General features: G+C 36.1%; 2 protein-coding genes across 2 annotated transcripts in view; both read left to right on the forward strand.

Annotated features, from left to right (window-relative positions):
* Positions 1–3,081: 3,081 nt before the first annotated feature.
* htatip2 (HIV-1 Tat interactive protein 2) lies at positions 3,082–5,886 on the forward strand. The gene is made up of 6 exons (XM_056259090.1): positions 3,082–3,245; positions 3,956–4,139; positions 4,315–4,422; positions 4,870–5,007; positions 5,143–5,204; positions 5,322–5,886. The coding sequence occupies exons 1-6, from the start codon at positions 3,130–3,132 to the stop codon at positions 5,539–5,541; spliced, it is 828 nt and encodes a 275-aa protein (XP_056115065.1). The 5' UTR covers positions 3,082–3,129; the 3' UTR covers positions 5,542–5,886.
* Positions 5,887–6,935: 1,049 nt separating this feature from the next.
* The window catches only part of prmt3 (protein arginine methyltransferase 3), a 58,504-nt gene continuing 44,440 nt past the window's right edge, over positions 6,936–20,999 (forward strand). The window contains exons 1-10 of the mRNA XM_056259211.1: positions 6,936–7,062; positions 7,292–7,403; positions 7,830–7,912; positions 7,996–8,045; positions 8,147–8,252; positions 9,554–9,710; positions 11,836–11,980; positions 13,777–13,842; positions 14,362–14,483; positions 18,363–18,462. Coding sequence (XP_056115186.1) covers positions 6,996–7,062; positions 7,292–7,403; positions 7,830–7,912; positions 7,996–8,045; positions 8,147–8,252; positions 9,554–9,710; positions 11,836–11,980; positions 13,777–13,842; positions 14,362–14,483; positions 18,363–18,462 — 1,008 coding nt within the window. The 5' untranslated portion in view covers positions 6,936–6,995. The remainder of the gene's footprint in view (positions 7,063–7,291; positions 7,404–7,829; positions 7,913–7,995; positions 8,046–8,146; positions 8,253–9,553; positions 9,711–11,835; positions 11,981–13,776; positions 13,843–14,361; positions 14,484–18,362; positions 18,463–20,999) is intronic.

Below are 20,999 nucleotides of genomic sequence, written 5' to 3' on the forward strand. Positions count from 1 at the left end.
GCTATCTGTAACCCATTTTTTATTATTCTTTATTGCAAAGTGTAGTGAAAGATCTGGAGTTATAATCAGAAGTAAAATGCATGACTTCAAGTCATATCAAGCTGTTTTGACATTTAAAAGTGTGGCTGGAAAAAGTGTTTTTAATGACACTGTGAATGACAACCCTCCCCTGAACCCCAGCATGGCCTCAATCGCATTTCCTACATACGTTCATCTGATCGAAGTCAGCCCACAATGACTCAACATGTGTGTATGACAGCGGCCTACAAAGCCATCTCTCCTCCGCAGGCTGCCACAAACCCCCACCAAGACTGGACAATAGGAAGCCATTTTGATTCCACTCAGTGGTAATTAACAGACTATAGTCCGCTGGCATCTCTGGGGCTCACCGCGGTCGCCCTGTTACTGTCAGGACAGCAAGATCCAAGTCTTTTGTCTTAAGCTGCGAGGGGGATGTGGATTCCTTCATGACGCATTTTGTCATTCTTCCCTCTCCGCGACGAGATTGGTTTAAGCTCAATAATAGAAAAAGAGCAGCTTTTCAGAGAGAGCCTTTAAGTTAAAAAAAAGCAGCAGGGAAAATTCATTCATTGCATGAGCAGATCCAGATGCATGGTGCTTTCTGAATAACACTTCCTTACTTGTACATGTCATTTAGTTCTAAGTTGCTGAACAAACTCATTCTTAGAAGAAAATGTTCTATTGAAGGTTCTGTCAGGTGCTTTAAATACACTGTGGGAAAAAAGTCGCTGCCTTGAAATTTCAGTACAATCAACTTGGATGTTTGAGTCATTTCAACTTAAATTACATTAAACTGACTTTTAAAATTAGTTGACGGTTGTATAACTTATAAAAAATAGTTGAAATCGCTTAACTTATTTTGATGAGTTAAAGCAATGTAAAAACATAAGTTGTCATAACTTATTGATCATGTATGTTTTTTACAGTGTAGAACCTTTTGGAATTCCACCATGGGATCATTATGGATTTAGTTAAAATGTATTCATTTTAATTCAATTTTAATTTTATTACATTATATGAATTAAACATACACTCTCAGAAAAAATGGTACAAAATCTGTCACTGACGTTACCCTTTGAAAAGGTTCTCATTAAGCTTACCATTTAGGTACTAATAGGTAAAGGTGTCCCTTTTGAAAGGGTAACGCCCCAGTGACAGCTTTTGTACCTTATTTTCTAAGAGTGCACTTTATCACTAGAAAAAAAAAATGAAATAACCCAATAAACAGGAAAGTATTATGATGTTTAAGACATTTCTACTTACATAGAACCTTTTTTGGCATAAATGGTTCTTTAAAACTAAGCCAAGAACGCATAGGATTCTATATAAAACCCCTTTGAACCTTGTTTTCTAAGAGTGAAATGGCTGCATTAAAATATGGTTTATTAAACATGACAAAAAAAAAAAAACATTTATTCTATCTGTACTAGAGCTATTTTCAGTTTTTCTTACAGATTTAAAGAAGAAATAATGAAAGCTGATATCCATAGCCTTTAAATCTCCACTACATTTGTTCAGTAACATCTGAAAGAGCAGGATTGTCAGCTGACATATGGGTCTATTCATACTAGCGGCCAACAAACGTTTGAACAAGAGGTGGAATTTAAACAGTTGGAGTCTTGTGCACAGACAATACAATCTGCTTTAAAGGATTGGCACATATGGTGTGGCCTTGTTAGCTAAAAAGGAAAATGGTCTCATTCACTATTTTGATATGTTTAATGACACTGTATGATGCAGTTTTGAAATGCGTATTGGGTATTCCATTTAAGGACTTTAATCACACTGTCCTAGTAATATTGCAAAATGTGCATGTTTGATTTGTACTTTCTGGTAGGAAAGCCTTTCCACAGCTTTACAGACATGAAGCAGACATAAAAGATTAAACAGAAATGAGGCAAGCATTTTTTGTTTCACCATCAAAACATAATAGTGGCAGGCAAGAGAAGCCCCAATAGAGCTCCGAGACAATGATCTTAAACTTATACTGACACCTACTGTTGAGGAGAGGGCATCACACAGAAGCGTGTCGGTTACAGATGGCATTGTAGAAATAAATTATTTGATTCAAGGTGATAAAGCGAGTAAATATTGTTCTGATTATGTGATCTCAACATGTGTGCCAGCATTCTATGAAAAATACAACTTCTTCTTTAATCAGTGATATGACATTTTAAACTTTTTTTTAATTTTTATATTATTTTACTTTTTAAATATACCCCAAATGTATTAATTATCAATGAATGTATTCATTATTTTGTTAAAATATATTTATTTATGAGTAAAATGTTTTTAATTAGTAAAAAATACTTTCTCAAAGTAAAAAAATAGATGTGATGATAAACTTCAAAAGAAAAAATGTCCCATTGAGAGATAAAGTTGCAATAAATAGAAATAAAATTGCAATTGTGAGATATGAAATGTATGAAAATAAGTGATTTAAAAATGCAAAATAAATTTGCCATAGAATTCCTTGACAGATATATAAAAAAATGTAATAGTGAATTTCATATAAATAAAATTAACAATAGCAATTAGGTGTCATTCACTTACTTGGACTCCTAATTATTGATTTTATTGACTTCAACATAATACATACACTTTGTCATTCTTTTCTTTACTTGAACTCTTTGCATTCTTTTAACACTACACATTTTTTATTTGTTCCATCTGCGGGAAAAATATAGGAGGAGTTCAATAAAAAAAGGCCTAAATTCAATCTGTTCATCATATAAAGCGATCAAATTTGGACTAAACCACTCAATTCATGTATTAATAGTTTGACGATCTCTTTATGAACTTTTTGAAATTTGAAGCATCAAAGTGGTAGTTGCGTAGCCGTCAATGGAGTCCGAAAGCTCTCAGATTTCATCAAAAGGATCTTCATTTGTGTTCCGAAAATGAACGAAAGACTTTTAGGTGAACTATCCCTTTAAGGGACACTTGCTCGTGTCCAGTCGTGCTCGTGCATTTCCGTTTCAAAACAGTTGCAGCGTCTCTGCATGCGGTGTATGTACGCGTTCTGCGCATGCGCCGTGTGAAACGAGAATGTAACTAGGAAGAAGCTTCAGTGTACCAACTACCTTTCCTCTGTTTATCGAGCCTGGCATGAATATATTACAGTGTAACTGGAGTAAAGCCTTAAGCTTCTTCACTGTTTTTGTTGTGGCCCTCGCCGCTGTTTTTCAGTATCTGGAGAATTCAGAGACTGTCGAGATCCCAAGGTAAAGTATTAATTACGAACTAGCCTACTACGATCACTTCTACTCTAGATTACTATATGTTACTATGCAATACTGGTTGCTTTGGTGCAACATTGTTGCTTTGTCCTGCTTGTACTGATTGCATTTCCAATATTTTTTTGCAGTGCGTGATCTTTCTGATTAGCCGATAGAACCACACCTTAATAAGAATGCCATTTCTTTCTTCATTATTGTGTCATTAACATTGTCAAAACAAAGATAGTAATAATAATAAAGTGCATGTGCAAAAAGAACAACAAAATTGCAATAAAATAATAAAAAAATAACGATAGAAATGAACAATAATAGAAAATATAAATAAATTACATGAATGAAAAAAGCTCTCAAGTGGCTGGCTTCAGAGTTATCAGATATATATATATATATATATATATATATATATATATATATATATATATATATATATATATATATATATATTGCAGCACAGTTGCTATTAATATTTCTCAGTATTATTCAGGTAACTTATTTAACACACCCCTGCTGGAACTGCTGTACAAATATCACTAGTAAAAAATAAATAAAAACGAATTGCTGATTGAATTTCGCTTTGAGGAACAACTTGATCGTCTATATAACTAATAGCAAATCTAGTTCACATGTGCAAATTTTGCAGTGTCATTGTGATGTTGCGAGATTCAAACGGTTATGCAATAATTTCTTCATTACAGAATGGATCTGAAAGCAATGGAAGAGAATTACAGACAAAAGAACAGAACGTGCTTCATTCTCGGCTCTTCAGGTGAGACTGGAAAGGCGCTCTTGAAGGAAATAGTGGAGCGCAACATCTTCTCCAAGATCACTCTCATCGGACGAAGGCAGTTAACCTTTGAGGATAAAGCCTATGAAAATTTGGTAATGTGCCAAGTTTGGGAATGTTCTGTTTATGTACAGTAGTCCAAAAGGAATACAATTGTATTGCATAATAAAAGATCTGGGACGAGAGTTTGTGTTTGCAGGTGTCATTTTTTTAAACGTTATCATGGATTCAGGTCTTACCATTCATTAGCCTTCTTCCTCTTCTCCTCAGGTGCAAAAGGTGGTTGATTTTGAGAAGTTGGAGGAGTACGCGGAGGCTTTTCAGGGCCATGATGTGGGATACTGCTGTCTAGGAACAACCAAAGCCAAAGCAGGAGCTGTATGTTTCAGACGTCATCTTTATGGATCATATTAATGCATGAAGGACTTTTCTCCAGAACCTTAGTTGATAATGCTTGAAATTAGGGTCTGTTTCAGCTGTTTCAACTCAAAAAATTCTTAAACAAGCTAACTTTTGTATAATAACAAAGATCATTATTGGGAATAAATGCTGAAAATTGGCAATGTAAATGTGTATGAAAAACACAACTTAAAAAGAAAAGCATTTTCTGTTTCTCTATACTAAGAGTTCTCAAAAACTTCTGAACCACATAAATGATCTATGTTGATTTGACCAAAGAAAAAATGTGGTGATAAATCATGAAAAACATTTTTAAGTGTGCTAAGACACATCAATGCAAGTTCATTTCACGTTCCTTTTCTGTGGTAAATTTGGTTAATTTCATGATAAATAACGTTACTCATTCCATTTTTAATTGGGCTACAGGTAGGGTTTTTCCGGGTGGATCATGACTACGTACTCAAGTCCGCAGAACTTGCCAAAGCAGGAGGTTGTTCCCATTTTCACCTAGAATCCTCCAAAGGTGCCGATAAAACCAGCAGCTTTCTCTACCTGAAAACTAAGGTATTAGAACACCCAATGCAACATATGGCCAGCCGAGATTTGCTTGCTTTTTTATGGCTAAAGAAGCACAATCTTGTATTTTAATGTATTTCAATCCAAGTACTGACCAATGCAGTAACACGGGTGTATTTACAGGGACAGGTTGAAGCAGAAATTGGAGACCTCGGCTTTGAGCGTTTCTCCGTCTACAGACCAGCGTGAGTCCTTCTACTTTTTTTGTTCCTGAAGTGCTGGATTAAAATCTGTTGTGATTTCTGAGGTCATGCATAGTTCATCATTTGTTCTGTTGCTCATATTTGGTTGTTTATTTCTAGGGTGCTCCTAGTGGACAGACAGGAGAGCAGGCCGGCTGAGTGGATGGCCCGGACATTTCTTGGTGCATTCTCCTCCGTTTTCCCTACCGCAATGTCCATCCCCATCACATCAGTCGCTAGAGCTATGCTTGTCAACACACTCCAAGATGGAGAGCAGAAAGTGGAAATTCTTGAAAACAAGGCCATATACAATCTTGGTAACATTGGGGACAAAAAATAACACTTTCATTTCCACATTTTTAAATTAAGTGCAATTCTGGCATGGTGTGATTCGTGAGCAAGATAAGCCAAAATATTATTTTAATGCAGTTTACTTGGGTTCTATTATCATATTGAGTATTTTAAAAACATATTTAAAAATGTTGAGTACTACTTTGTTCTAAATAAGGGTTATATGTGCTTTTCTATGGGTCGCTTTGGATTCTGGTGCTTTTTTTTTTGTTATTTAATTGTATATGCATCTGGAAAAAATAAATTATATTCATACTTGATCACAACTATTGTGTATTTAGTAATATTATTTTGTGTGTTATGTCTGAAAAGTGGATTCAAACATTCAACTTTAGTTGGTCATGATCAGTTTTGGGTTTTTAATTAATTACTGTAATTTAATCACTTTTCCATTGAAAAGTAAAGTAAGGGATTTCTCTTAGTAGCATAGTTAGTTACTTCTGATGTACTTTATAGACAATAGAACAATCATAAAACAATATTGGATTTAGCATCAACATTTAACATTGTCTACTGTTGAAATGTATGTTTTTAATCAAACCTTCTCCCTTAAAATATGTTGGTCAGTTCAAGAATAATTTCTGCAATTTTATATTATATATTTGAAAGAATTAAAAGAGACGTTTCATGTCTATCCCTGTATTGTTCAACTGGTCCAGGTTGATATGGGATTAATAAGTAATGCAATACTTTTTAGAGAGGAATTAGTAAAGTAATCTGATTACACTGTTGAAAATGTAATTAGTATTAGTAATTAATTACTTTTTTAGAGTAACTTACTCAACACTAGTCATGATGAAACATAATTTGCCCTAATAGTCACAACTTCACAAGCATTTATTAGCTTTAGATTGACATTAAACATACGACACCGCATAACACATACTGTACGAGCTGTTCAGCATATACAGCTTAGTTGCATTCAGAAGATCTGTTTTTGAATGTGGAGACTTCAACTGCTATTTATTTACCCATGATCCGACTTTGTGATTCTGAGATTATTTTAAACCACACTGAAAGAGTTCACGTGTGCTTGACACTTGATGCTTTTCCTTCCTGTCTAACTTATCAATTACAAATTTACACACAAAATGTGAAAAAAAAAAGTTAGTACACAATTTAAGCACAAGCCTTTAAAAAAATAGCTATATTGTTATACTTTTATTAAGCCTTACAATATTAATTATAATACAATGTGAAGTCAACTGAGTCCAAAGTTTTGACTGATAAGCAGTGAGTGTTATTCTAAACACACATGTCTGGTTTAGTCGTTGTGTTGAGTTGAAGAGGAACATAAACATACAAAAATGACTTATTGATGTTTTATTAGTAGGTTACAGAAAGAAACAATGGGGTATTTGAGTCTTCTTTTGCTACATGTGCTGCATGTCATTATTGTGAAAACAGCGACCTCACATGGTGATAAAAGGGAAGTACACCTGAATGAGAATGACCCGGATGGGAAAAACTCGAATTCAAGAGAGAGACTACAACATGGCAGCGTACACAGGTACACGTGCATGTTTAAAATGTGATGTATATATTTGCTGTAACTTATGATGCGATTTTAACTGCCTTAATGTAACGAATCTTAAGAGTGTATTTTTAATCCTAGAGGATTTTTTTCTAAATGGTGTAATTCCGCTACCGCTAATTATGTCAAAGGTTCTGACCGGTTGTATAGAAGATGTTGTATGGATGTGTGATTTAAGACTATGTAATTGTTTCGTGCCACGTAGGTGATGATGTGTGTGATGATGTGCCCGAGCTGTCTGACAGTGATGAAGAACAGTGGCAGTCAATGGAGGAGGGATCTGAACTCATAACAGTCCTGTGTGTGCTGTGTGACAGGTGACATCCAATACAAACCACTCATCATGATTCTTCCTGACAGAAATCTGAAAGATTACTTACTAGAGACAGATTTTGTGGATTGTGATCCGCTCATGTTTGTTTCAAACTTGTATTTGTCTGATATCTCCAAATATGACCGCCAGCCTGCAACATTTCTAATTTAGCTATTAAATATTTGATTAATCTTTTAGTTATATAGTTATACGATAATAATAACACTGATTTGAACACTATAAATATTTATTTATTTAGATTTGCAAAACTGTATGTCTCTTCACGTTTAGTTCAGTCAGAATTTGTATTTTTGGTTGAACTGATCCTATAACAGTCTTTTTGTACATGTCAAGTCATATACAACCTATTTAGTACCGGTAGGATGATGGGTTTATGTGTACTCATGCATCTGTGTCTCACTTTAAACAGGACTCTCACCTCTGTGTCTGAGACATTACAACACTGTAAGGCAGACCATGGTGTGGATATTCCAGAACTTGTTCAAAAACACAGTAAGTTTTCCAAACCAAGGACTGCTCAGTGTTCTGAGTGATGTCTGATATATCTTATATATAATGTTTTAATTCCTCTTTAGGGCTTGATGATTATAGCTACATTAAAATGATAAACTACATAAGGACTTCAGTAAGTATCCATTTCATTTATATGGTTCAAGTGGATATTGGTGACAAGATGACTTGAAGCCTGACTAAGTTTGTGTTGTGTGTGTGTTTTTGTTGTTGTAGAAATGTTCTGCAGAGAGTTTGTTACTGGCTTCAAATGGTCCAGTGCCTTGGAACAGTGATGAATATATGAAGCCAGTATTACCAGATGACCCATTACTGCAGATAGGTAGGAGAATTATTATTTTTGTCTGATTTCTAAAGACAAATTCCCATCCATAGGCTATATGTTTACGCACACACACACACACACTGTCCAAAAGTTTAGGGTCGGTAAGATTCTTTTAATGCTTTTGCGAGGAATCTCTTATGTTCACCAAGGCTGCATTTACTTGATCAAAAATATAATAAAAACAGTAATATTGTACAATATTATTGGCATTAAAATAATGTTTTCAATTTGAATATATTTTAAAATGTAATTTATTCCTGTGATGGCAAAGTGGAATTTTCAGCATCATTACTCCAGTCTTCAGAGTCACATGATCCTTCAGAATTCATTCTTATATGCTTATTTGATGCTCAAGTATTATTTTTATCAACAACTGTGCTACTTAATATTTTTGTGGAAATCATGATGCTTTTTTATTTCCAGGTTTCTTAAAAAGTTCAAAAGATAAGGGTTTATTTGAAACAGAAGTCTTTTAGTAAGTAAGGCTTTATTTACGTAACACCTTTTAAAAACAGTGTGTATAATATAATATTATAGTATAAGATAATAAAACAACTATAAAATAAATCAAGGAAAGGCCCTAGTGAACAAATGTGTTTAAGATACTTTTTAAATGCGAGTCGATTGCTAGTAGGTTGTATTACGCAAGCTGTATTCTGAATTTTAAAACTGAGGTCACTGTCAAACATGATTCCTAAGATCTTGACCTGATTACTGGCTTTTAGAGATAGAGAGACACGATATGGAGCAATAGATGTTCTCCGTGCATCATTATAATAGATAGTTCTGAGACATTCACAATGCAGTCCAGCAGGGTGGAAATTGAATTGTGGGTATCTCTATCTGGTGCAAATGGAAAATAAAGCTGCGTGTCAGCATACTGGTGAAAGGAAATAATGTACTGTTCAATTACACCAGCTAAAGGAAGCATGTATAGGTTAAAAAATAGAGGACCCAAAATTGAGCCTTGAGGAACACCACAAGATATAACGTAACGCCTGGAGGTGTAGGTACCCAGTGCAACATAGTATTTCCTGCTACTTAAGTAGGATCTGAACCAGTCTAAGACAGGACCTGATTACTTAGGAGGACCTGATTACCCAGGTCGAGTAGAGTCTCATGACCAATAGTGTTAAAAGCATCACTCAAATCTAAGAGAACAAGGATTGCCAAGTTACCCGAGTCCAAAATGACTTGCAGATTGTTTGAAACCTTAAAGGCTACACATGGTGTAAGTAAGTGGTAAACTTTCTTACATGTTTTAAACGCATTTGTGCTACTGGCTTACATTTTGTCAGATGTTGAAGAGTTGAGTGAGGCAGCAGCTGTGACGTTGAGCCCTTCGGCTGGTGATCGGGTCCCCGCTCTGCTTCAGAGAGCCAGCCAGGCTGAAGACAGAGCTCAGAGAGCTGAGGAAGCCTTGGCCCGGGCAATGGAGGATCTGCACAAACTCAAGTCAGTGTAACATCAACCTCACTGTGGTTTACAAATTAAAAGAAAATTGAATTTGAAAAAAGGAAGGAGCGATAGTTCACCCAAAAATGTAAATTCTGCCAACAGTACAACAAAACACAACAGGAACATAAAGTATATATATATATATACACTCACCTAAAGGATTATTAGGAACACCTGTTCTCATTAATGCAATTATCTAATCAACCAATCACATGGCAGTTGCTTCAAAGCATTTAGGGGTGTGGTCCTGGTCAAGACAATCTCCTGAACTCCAAACTGAATGTCAGAATGGGAAAGAAAGGTGATTTAAGCAATTTTGAGCGTGGCATGGTTGTTGGTGCAAGACGGGCCGGTCTGAGTATTTCACAATCTGCTCAGTTACTGGGATTTTCACGCACAGTGAAACTGGAAAAAAGACTGGAAAAAATGTTGCCTGGTCTGATGAGTCTCGATTCCTGTTGAGACATTCAGATGGTAGAGTCAGAATTTGGCGTAAACAGAATGAGAACATGGATCCATCATGCCTTGTTACCTCGAATCATTTCAAATTGGTTTCTTGAACATGACAATGAGTTCACTGTACTAAAATGGTCCCCACAGTCACCAGATCTCAACCCAATAGAGCATCTTTGGGATGTGGTGGAACGGGAGCTTCGTGCCCTGGATGTGCATCCCACAAATCTCCATCAACTGCAAGATGCGATCCTATCAATCTATGGGCCAACATTTCTAAAGAATGCTTTCAGCACCTTGTTGAATCAATGCCACGTAGAATTAAGGCAGTTCTGAAGGCGAAAGGGGGTCAAACACAGTATCAGTATGGTGCTCCTAATAATCCTTTAGGTGAGTGTATATATAAAAAGAAAATTATATATATATATATATATGTCAGTATTTTTTTGTTCATAAAGTTACAGTCAATGGGGTCCAGTGTTGTTTAGACCAATTAAAAAAAAAATAACATGAAAGAAAGGTTTTAGGTTTGGAATGACATGAAGGTGGGTAAATGAAGGCAGAATTTTTATTTTTGTGCAAACTACTCATCTTATTCTTAATGTAAGATTGTGCGCAGCCATTGTGACTTGATTGTGTCGAGGCTTCCGGTCTCATCCGCTTCCGTTTTTTTTTAGCTGCGCAAAAACTGTCCGTTATGGTGCTTGATATTGCAAGCTGGGATTTATTATCATATTCTTTTTATTATCGTAATCATAAACTGGTTTGTAGCGCAAATTATTTGACCATTTACTGCATTTTGTTATTCTTCCAGTTATTTACTATAGCGGCTAATGAATCGGACGTGTCCACACAATCACAGAAAATAGCTTACTTCTGTATTGCTACATATGGTGAATACCTTTAAATACAACTTTAGCTTTGTGGACAGTATATGTGACGTACAGTCAACCCACAAAAAATTATGTGACACATACCCACATAACCAATATGAACATGATTTCAGTTTTTAAATTGTAATACACTTGTCCCACAAAATGAATTAAAAGAAAATTACTGCGCACATTTTTTCTTTTGTTATTTGCATACTTAACTATCAATGGATGTCACAGTATGTAACAAATTCTGTCAATAAAGCTGTATCTAAGACTAAACCTTACTTGCGTCAAGTGAAAAGTCTTACAAAGATGCTTGGTGAAAAGAACATCATCCAGTTTTGCACTTATCATAACCCAAGATCAGTGGCATTTAACAGTAAATTAATTGCAACACAATTTTTTTTTTATCTCTTTAGTTTACACCTTCTTTCATGTTGGGACCAGATAATCATTTTTAAACTGAGCTGAACGAGCAGTTGAGATAATGGCAGAGTCGGCAAACGTGTTAAGAAAGAAAGTGAAGTTATCTTCAGAGCTGTGCAACTCCAACATGCGTGTAATGTGCAAGTGGGTCCAGCAGGGTGCAGCATAGAGGTTCAAAGGCACTCACTGAAGTGGATAGAGGTGCAAAAAAAGAGGCGGGGCAATAGAAGTTAGAGATGGGGTAAAATTCCACTGCAGTGGTTAAGATTTTGAGTGAGCACTCACATGCACATGCACGTGTGCTGGTGGACTGACCAGGCCCTTTCTCTGTCTTAATGTGTGTGTGTGTGTTGTTTGCATTGCCCCAGATTGTTGGCACAAGGTCTAGTGCTGAACGCAGGCACAAGTCGTGGCCCTTCATGCTCGGGGGCCATTGCTGAGTTGAGAGAAGATGAAGACGAGGCCTACTTTAGCTCTTATGGGCATTACAGCATCCATGAGGAGATGCTGAAGGTAGGTCTGTCCCCATCTAACATATATCTGCGGCCTTATTTGCTACCGGTGTGGGTAGAAGGTCACGGGCAAGTCATACTTTGTGCAAACTCCTTGCAAACAGATGCAATAGTTCGCCCTATGCAGCAGATTTTTGTTATTCGCCTTGATTTATTTTTTCACAGTGCAATTTTTGAGATTTATGATTAAGATTTCATTGTTTGAGGGCTCTAACTGCAGTAAGGGAGGTTCAAGTGAGGAGCGTTTGGATCATCAACTCTCATACTGCAGTACGTCCTGGAGAGGGCCAGCGATTGGTGCCTCCTCCAACTTGCATTTAGTGGCGATTTGCGTCAGAGTTGAAACTCTGCAGAGGAGAGGCGAGCTGTATGGTGCAACGCAAGCGCTGACGCCTTTTACTGTCCACCGTAAAATGATGCCATTTACCGTCATGAGTCAGATGGCGCAATCTTTAACCCTTTTAACTAACGCACGACTTTCTGTGCAAGGAAAGTTAAGTCAACTTTTCCATTATAGGTTTTTTTTTGTGTGCATTAGAATGGAGAACTTAAATAGGTTTAATGGCGGAAAAGTACAAAAGTTAATTAAAGAGTAACAATCAGATCCCACTGTATAAACAGAAAACTGATCCTTCAGAAATCATTCCAATATATTAATTTGATGCTCAGTTATTATCAATTATTATTGATACTAAATGATTAATAATGGTTTTTGCTGCTTAATATTTTTGAGGAAACTGATGCGTTTTTTCAGGATTCTTTGATGAATAGAAAGTTCATAGAAATAGAAAGAACAGCATTTATTTGAAATAGAAATCTTTTGTAACATTATAAATATATTTACTGTCACTTTTGATCAATTTAATGCGTCCTTGTTGAATAAAAGTGTTTATTTCTTCTTCTTAAAAAAAAAAGAAAAATCATACTTACCCCAAACTTTATGAATGGTAGTGTATCATTTCCACAAGAATATGAAAAATGAAAAAAAAAAAAGATTTCTGAAAGATCACGTGAAGATCTGAGTAATGATGCTGAAAATTCAGCATTTAAAATATATTTTAAACCATATTTTACATTTAAAAATAGTAAAAAATTACTATTTGACTTTTTTTGATCAAATAAATGCGTCCTTGGTGAGCATAAGAGACTTCTTATCATAATTATTCCAAACGTTTGACCAGTGGTGTAAATGAAAAATGTCCAGAATAAACAAATTTTGAAACATCCATTAACATTCTTTAAGGGTTTCTTTTTTTTTTTCTTTTTTTTTTTTGACAAGTAAGGGCAGAATGTTTAATCATGCAAAAAAAGGCCGATATGAATATAACTGCTCTGGATCGTAAATAGCTTCCGGCATCATGTATGTTCCGGGTGGTACTTAGTCTGACTGGCAGGTTAATTAGCCATTTCTGGCTGAAAATCTGCTGGCAAAGCAAGAAGTGTCAGGGTCAGTTTCATTTAATTTCATTTTTCATCTCTACTCCCAACAACAACGACCTCCTCCCATTACCAGTCACACATCCCTTGATTTGCTTTCTAATTCAATCTCGACTCTGTTAAAAATGAGAATTTTATTTCATGCTGCTTAACAATTGTTAATTTGATTTCTAGCGTGCTTTTTGACTGTCAGCTTTAACTGTGGGTATGACGTTAAAATTAAATTTTTGCTCTGAATGATTGGATCGTGTTCAACGATTTCTCTCTTGTTGGGATGGGTGCCCTCTGTCTTCTTAATGGAAAGTATAATGGTGACACTGTGTCATTACTTAGGACTTTGGTTGTCTCGTTTTCCGACAGGACAAGGTGCGCACTGAGAGCTATCGAGACTTCATGTACCGCAATATGGACGTCTTCAAGGACAAGGTGAGTATGGGACTCTTGAAGCCCAGCTACTCTGACATTTTTAAGCGTTGTAGAAAAAGCTACGACGGAGTAACGATTGCAATGACAGGGCTGATTTAAAAACCCCTTGCATTATTCCAAGCAGCAGTATTTTTTTTTAAGGAGGGTTCTTATGTGTCAACTGCAGTGGGCTGATAACAGGATAATGGTGGTTCAACACACACACACACAATATACACCACAGCTCATATACAAACCATTAATTCTGCGCTGACACTGGCTAGATCAGCTTTAGCCGAGCGCAGTTGAACATGGATCCCGAGGTGACGCGCTGATCTGGAAAGAAAAGGGTTGGGGGTAGACGACGAGGCGCTTATCTCGCCCATCCTGCTCCAGCCAGTGGACTCTGGCAAATAAGGGTTAGACCCTGTCAGCATGATAAATGCCTCGAGTGCCATTATTACACGTCTGCACACTCAAGATGGCACAGACAAGCTGGCATAGCGTGGAAAGGTTACGCCATGCTCCTTTAACCCGCAGGTGGTGCTTGACGTGGGATGTGGTACGGGAATCCTCTCCATGTTTGCCGCCAAAGCGGGAGCCAGGAAGGTCATTGCTGTCGACCAATCAGATATCATTTACCAAGCCATGGACATTGTCAGGTGAGTCAACATCGGACTGAAGTAATGAACCGTTTCTTGGGTGTATGAGAAAGGCCATCTTGGGTTAAGTGTTCTTGTTTTATTAAAAACGAGGTATAATATTGCTCCATTGGAAAACTACAGTAAAACCATCTTTGGTGTTTCCTGAACATCTGTCAATGTTAAGTCCTTTCATGGCTTCTAGTGTTTTCCACTTTATTTTGATGCTTTCCCCAAGGATTGTTTCCCAACTTTGTTCACTTTGTGACCTGTTCTTCTTTCCATCCTACGCAGTTCTCCAAAAACTACTGACACGTATGTTTCGCCATTGTTAAATGGGCTCAACGATAAGAATGTTTTTTGTTTTTTTTAGCCCCACCACAATTTATGTATGTGCTTGAAATAACCCCACTTTTTCTGGAAAACTATGACATACTATAGAATTACTGATTAATCTTCAATAATACTGAAGACTGATGGACTACCAAAAGTCAATTTTACACTTTTGACAACATCTAGATAACATTATATTGGTGACAAATCAGCAGAATTTGCAACAACAATCTGGAATACATCATAGAAAACCAAACAAAAGTAAAAAAAAAATGGTTGTACAAGACCAATTAATCTAAAATGTTTGGTGACGACGCAGCAGTAGTTCTATATCTACTGGCCCGAGAAACACTTTGGCACTAAACCTGAGCCAGCTGGCTTTATCACCCTGCAATTTCGTCCCCAAACTAGTCCTCTTTTTATTGGTCTCAGTGGTTGACTTTAGTGTATTTGCAGGCTGCAGTCACGTTTCCTAAAGGCCTGTCATTTACCTCTACCCAGTCGACTTCCAATCTCCCCTGCTTCCACCCCGGCTCGGTGTCTCACACGCACGCTAAACATACAAATGGACTCCAGCCTGCACTTTCTGCTTCCTTTTACGACCTATCTGCCCATTAAAATTACCTCATGTATCACCTCCGAGGGCACTTCCATTTCATCCTGGAGCAGGAATATACTTTTATTTGTTGGAGTTGAAATGTGTTCACCACATGTGGTGTCTCTGGGAGATTTTTTTTGATTATGGTTATTGTTATTATGTAAGTCTGAGGAGTCGAAGCAGGCAGGAGGATGAGAGGAAAATGAAGTTTAATTTTACAGTTCGCTGGGCCGCTGTTGGGCCAAGGCCTCCTACATGCCGCCTGAGTATGTGTTTGGGTTTTACAGAGGGGATGTTTCTGGCGGCCATGATGCTTTATGCAGTTTATAGAGATAAGAATAAAGAATCTCGATTTATTTTTTTATTGAATGCTAAATATATACAAGAAAGCAGTATTGCAGGAATTAAACACTTTGACAGAAATGCATGTACAATTGAGTTTTTTCCATATACTTCCATTGTAAGTATTATTTACTTTTACTTTTTGAATAATTAAGCAGACACTTTAAAGCAGGGTTCCTCAAATCCAGCCCTGAAAGGCCACTGTCCTGCAGAGTTTAGCTCAAACCATGATCGACTTCACCTACCTGTAACTCTGAAGACCTTGACTAGTTAGACTTGATTTGAGGAACACTGCTTTAAAGTGACTTAAAATGAGGGAAGGTGCAGTTTGTCATGAAAGAGCCAAGAATATTACCAACAACTCAATACAGGGTTTGGAGAGTAAACCGGAGTTGTACAGAAGAATGATTGCAGAAAGTCTACTTTTTTTACGGAAGTGCATTTTAGTTTTATTATACCGGTAGTTTTATTCATTTTTATATTTTTTTGTTTAATTTTTAGTAATTTCATTTTGTGCTTTTGTCATTTTATTAGTGCTTTATTGTTTTATTTAAGCTTAATTTGACTTAACAGAAATGTTTTTAATAGTTTTAGTTTTAGGGGGCATTTATGCGACACCGCTTTCAACTAAAAATGGGAAACTTCATTTACACCGTTGATTTAAAACAACAGCATTTTGGGCGCCTGAGAACGCAAACTTTTGAAAACGGGTTTCAAAGTGCAAGTTTTTGGAAAGGATAAACGATACTGTTATCTTCTCCGTGTAAACTACAAATACGTGAATTTGTGAAAACGGTGATGTCATGTGCATTCGTTTGACGTGTTTAGTCTATAGGCGCGTAGTGTTTCTTTACATCGCCAACTACTGGCCTGACATGAATAGTACAGCGTTTTTAGTCGTTTTCATGGATCTGTGTGAAGTGAACGGGATCGTTTTGACAACGTTGTCTGTACGCAAGGAAAAAGGAAAAACTTTTCCATTATTAGTACAGTCATAGTTAGTTAAAGGGTTAGTTCACCCAAAAATGAAAATTATGTCATTAATGACTCACCCTCATGTCGTTCCAAGCCCGTAAGACCTCCGTTCATCTTCGGAACACAGTTTAAGATATTTTAGATTTAGTCCGAGAGCTTTCTGTCCCTCCATTGAAAATCTATGTCCTTGTCCAGAAAGGAAATAAAGACATCATCAAAGTAGTCCATGTGACATCAGTGGGTTAGTTACAATGTTTTGAAGCATCGAAAATACATTTTGGTCCAAAAATAACAAAAACTACGACTTTATTCAGCATTGTATTCTCTTCCGGTTATGTCATTAATGAGGGTGAGTCGTTAATGACATAATTTTCATTTTTGGGTGAACTAACCCTTTAACAACAAATAACCCTGCTTTGTGCACTTTAAAGAAATATATTTTAGCTATTGTAAATAAAACAAAGAAAATACTATTTCAGTCTTTCTACTAAAAGACTTCTTGTTTAATTCGATCGCTTGTTGTTTCTTTGTAATTATTTGACACATTTGCTAGAAATTTTTTGTAAAAATTGAAGCGAAAATTACTAAAAAGTAAATTCTAAATGAAGAAGACTCTAGATTCAAATAAAGAACTTTTTTCCCCACAAAACCTTTTGTGTTGCACTTGTATTATGTGAAATGTTGCCCTGGCTTTTGTTCCATAAGTGTTTTTTTACTAATGTTTTGGAAGCGTTTACTGCAGAAATCCATATAATCCCCACATGATCTCTACAATTTAGATACTTGTTCCCTAGATTACACCACTTAACACCAGTCATGGTGGCGATTTGGTGGATAATCCAGTCTGTCATCATCACATTGCATCTTAAATCCAATCATTAGTCCCAGTGGATCATATTCCCTAAACCAAGTACCATCCCGTGGAGGGAAGTGTTAAAAGTGTCCCAAATCCCCCCTCCTCTTTCCCCCCTATAGCTGACATTGTCCTCTAAATTAACCCAGTAATGAGATTAGCGTTTCCTTGCTCAAGACAGTCCGATGAAGGAGGGGCGGATGGAGGGAGCGCTACAATGGGATTCTGGAAGAGTGTGATAGCGCGAAGGTGCAGAGATAAGGATCGGTTGGGCAGAAATGCGCTCTGCAGTCTTGAGTAATGACTCTGTCCCTAGTAACATTAGCTGTCATGATAATGGAGTATTTAGAGAGATTGATGCCCAGGGTTTACTGGTCAAAAAGGGAGCGATCATTTAAAAAAGGGGGTGAGGGGGGAGGGGTGGCATTCACGCACGTTTACACGCATATACACAAACACTCAGGTGAACAGTAGTTCGCTGACCCTTGGTGCAAAAGGTCATGCGAGGAGGTTCTGTCAAATTGGGACCGTTAGTGTTGTCCCGGTGAGTCCGCTGTGATGTGTGTAATTTGGATTAATTAGCAGCCGTCTTTAAGGAGACCGACTCCCGGCCAAATTAGTGTAATTAACATCCATTGTCTCAGACGAGGTGTTCAAAACTAGTTACGTACGTTTTATAATTAAAGCTTCATTTTGGTTTCATTTAATTTAGTTAAATCAAATCGAAATCAAAACCCAAATAACAGAATCTACAATTGCTGCTGTTTAGAAATGTATTTCCATTTTTGCTGTTTTCTAGGTCAAATAACCTCGAAGACACCATCACATTGATCAAGGGCAGAATAGAGGAAATTGACCTTCCTGTGGAAAAAGTGGACATAATCATTTCAGAGTGGATGGTGAGTGGATGTTTTTGTGCTTTTTAATATATAAATATAACTATGCTTTCTAGAGAGAGGAAAAAATCATGAAACATGCATTTTCTTTTTTTTTTTGCACTGCTCATTAAAGCAAAATGGCTGTCTTTGCCTATAAAGCTCTGCATTTGCAGCAGTTATAGTTGGTTTTGACCCAGAATTAGACATAAAGGAAGTGGATGTGTCAGCGTCTTTTTTTCTGCCAAGTCATTTCCCTTTTCAAAACCTGTTCAGGTGTTGGAAAATGAAAAAGCTGAGATGATGTATTGTTAATTGATGCATAATATATTTGCAGGCATGATCCATAATGAGAGAACTTCCATGCTCATTTTAGAAGCCAGACGTCACTCCTCATTCATTTAGACTTGACTGACGGTGAATTTGAGAAGAGAAGTTTAAGAGACAGATGATAATGAGGGTTTTTATTAATCTCTGCTATTATAGAAGGACAAGTAGAATTTTGTTGAATGCGTTTGTAATTTGTAGTATTTTTATTAATATTTCTCCACTTATCTGAACAACATCATTAGCACTTTTGAAAGTAAGCTCTTCTAAAAAGTACTATCAATGTGACTAATATACTATATATATATATATATGTAGTTATATCATATTCTTTAACTGGTGTTTGAAAAATGCTGTGCTTGACACCCTCTAAAATCATGTTAAAATGACTGCATTGTGTCTTGTGGATAAATGAGTTGATTTCTATCCTAGCGATACAGAAACATTGGTGTTATGGATTTGTCTGTGAGGAAGGCTATAAAAGCTTGCACTGCGCTATACTCCTTGTTTAAGTTCTCTTAATTTGTAGTCCATAGGAAAGGGGAAAAGTAGGTCATAACACTCGAGCCACCTAGCCACGGGCACAAAAAAGGACATAAGAGAATCATTCTCTAAATTTGGAAACTTCCAGGACTTTCCCTTGTGAATTCGGCCTGCATGTGATTTTCTGCTGTGGCTGAATTTTTTGTTGCTTCCAGGTTAATTGTGAAATAATAAATGATTTTTATTTTGTCCCCTTTTGTTTGCATATTGGGGCAATAATTCAACAAACTCAGTGCCTGAGGCAGGGGAGAGCGTGTGTGTGTGTGTGTGTGCGTGTGTGCAACACTTCTGACAAAGTAACCTGAGATTTGGGTCACTGGAGCACATTATTTTATGATTATACAACTCTGGCTTGCTAAATGGTGTAAAAATCCTGCCCTTCATCATCTGTGCAATGTCGTCCATTTCATTCTGAAAACCTCTGAAGTGTTTGTGCATTGCCACTTCCTTGTGAAAGCATGGGGGTGTACAGCCGTTTTCTGAAAATCATTTTTCAAAATGTTATGGAACAATAGTTTTACAATTACCTTATTACACAGAGTGGTAGGAGACATGTCCGCAGAAAAATGCAGTCACCCTGGTCCACCACCTCCGATATCTAACTTTGACGTGCTTGTCAATCTAAAAGGATTAGATGCTGAATCAGGTCGGATGTTTGTGAGCAAAGAATTGTTGGACATTGATCCATAAAAGCTTCCATTACAGACTATTAAAGTAAGGTATAAGATTTACACCTTAACAAATTTGGTGTAGGATTTACTTTAAAACAATTGTTTAACTCAGAAATTGCTAGTGAATATCAATACAAAAAGCAAATTTGACACATATTTTAAGAGTGAAAGAGTCATTTTTGTCTCTGAATTGTTTTCCAGTGCAGTCATCAAGCTAACAGATGTTTAAAAGTACACTATGGAAGTACACTATGTACAATAATAGTGTACAAAAAGTACACTATGTGTACACTATTATATGTGTACACATAGTGTACACATATAATAGTGTACACTATGGAAAAGTACACTATTCTACAATATGAAAGATTTATTGAAGTTGTAAATAAAACAAAGAAAATACCTTTTACAAGAAAATACTATTTCGGTCTCTCTACTTCAAAAATTCACGTTTAGTTACTGGACGTTTCTTTGTACCGTAATTATTTGTGAAATTTATTAGTGAATTTTTTTTAAGTGAAAATTGTTTTTGCAACCAATTTTTTTTAGTGTACAATATAGATATTTTTTAGTGCTGGGCAACGATTAATCGTGATTAATCGCATCGAAAATAAAAGTTTGTGTTTACATAATATATGTGTGTATAATTATTTTGTATTTATAAATATACATATGCATGTATATATTTAAGAAAAATGTGTTATTTATATATAAAATATGTATTTATAATATAAATTATGTATAAATATATATACAGTATATACATGCAAATATTTCTTAAATGTATACATTCATATGTGTGTATTTACAAATACAAAATAATTATACACACAGTACACACACATATATTATGTAAACACAAAATTTTTTTTTGGATGATATTAATTGTTGCCCAGCATTAATCTTTTTATATTAATTTATATTTTTAATAATTTTTGAATGGTTTATTTTTTATATAATGATTTATTAGGGGTGTAATTATACACTTAGCTCACGAGAAATCTTTTTTTCACAAAAACG

This window comes from Rhinichthys klamathensis, unplaced genomic scaffold (genome assembly GCF_029890125.1).
Source record: "Rhinichthys klamathensis goyatoka isolate OS25496 unplaced genomic scaffold, OSU_Roscu_1.1 h1tg000165l_1, whole genome shotgun sequence".
Lineage (NCBI taxonomy): Eukaryota > Metazoa > Chordata > Actinopteri > Cypriniformes > Leuciscidae > Rhinichthys > Rhinichthys klamathensis.

Excerpts from the sequence above, each read along its gene's own strand:
- htatip2 (XM_056259090.1), top strand. The coding sequence starts at position 3,130 with ATGAATATATTACAGTGTAACTGGAGTAAAGCCTTAAGCTTCTTCACT. Across the intron at positions 3,246-3,955 it reads GAGACTGTCGAGATCCCAAG|AATGGATCTGAAAGCAATGG; the intron begins GTAAAGTATTAA and ends TCTTCATTACAG. Across the intron at positions 5,205-5,321 it reads TTCTCCGTCTACAGACCAGC|GGTGCTCCTAGTGGACAGAC; the intron begins GTGAGTCCTTCT and ends GTTTATTTCTAG.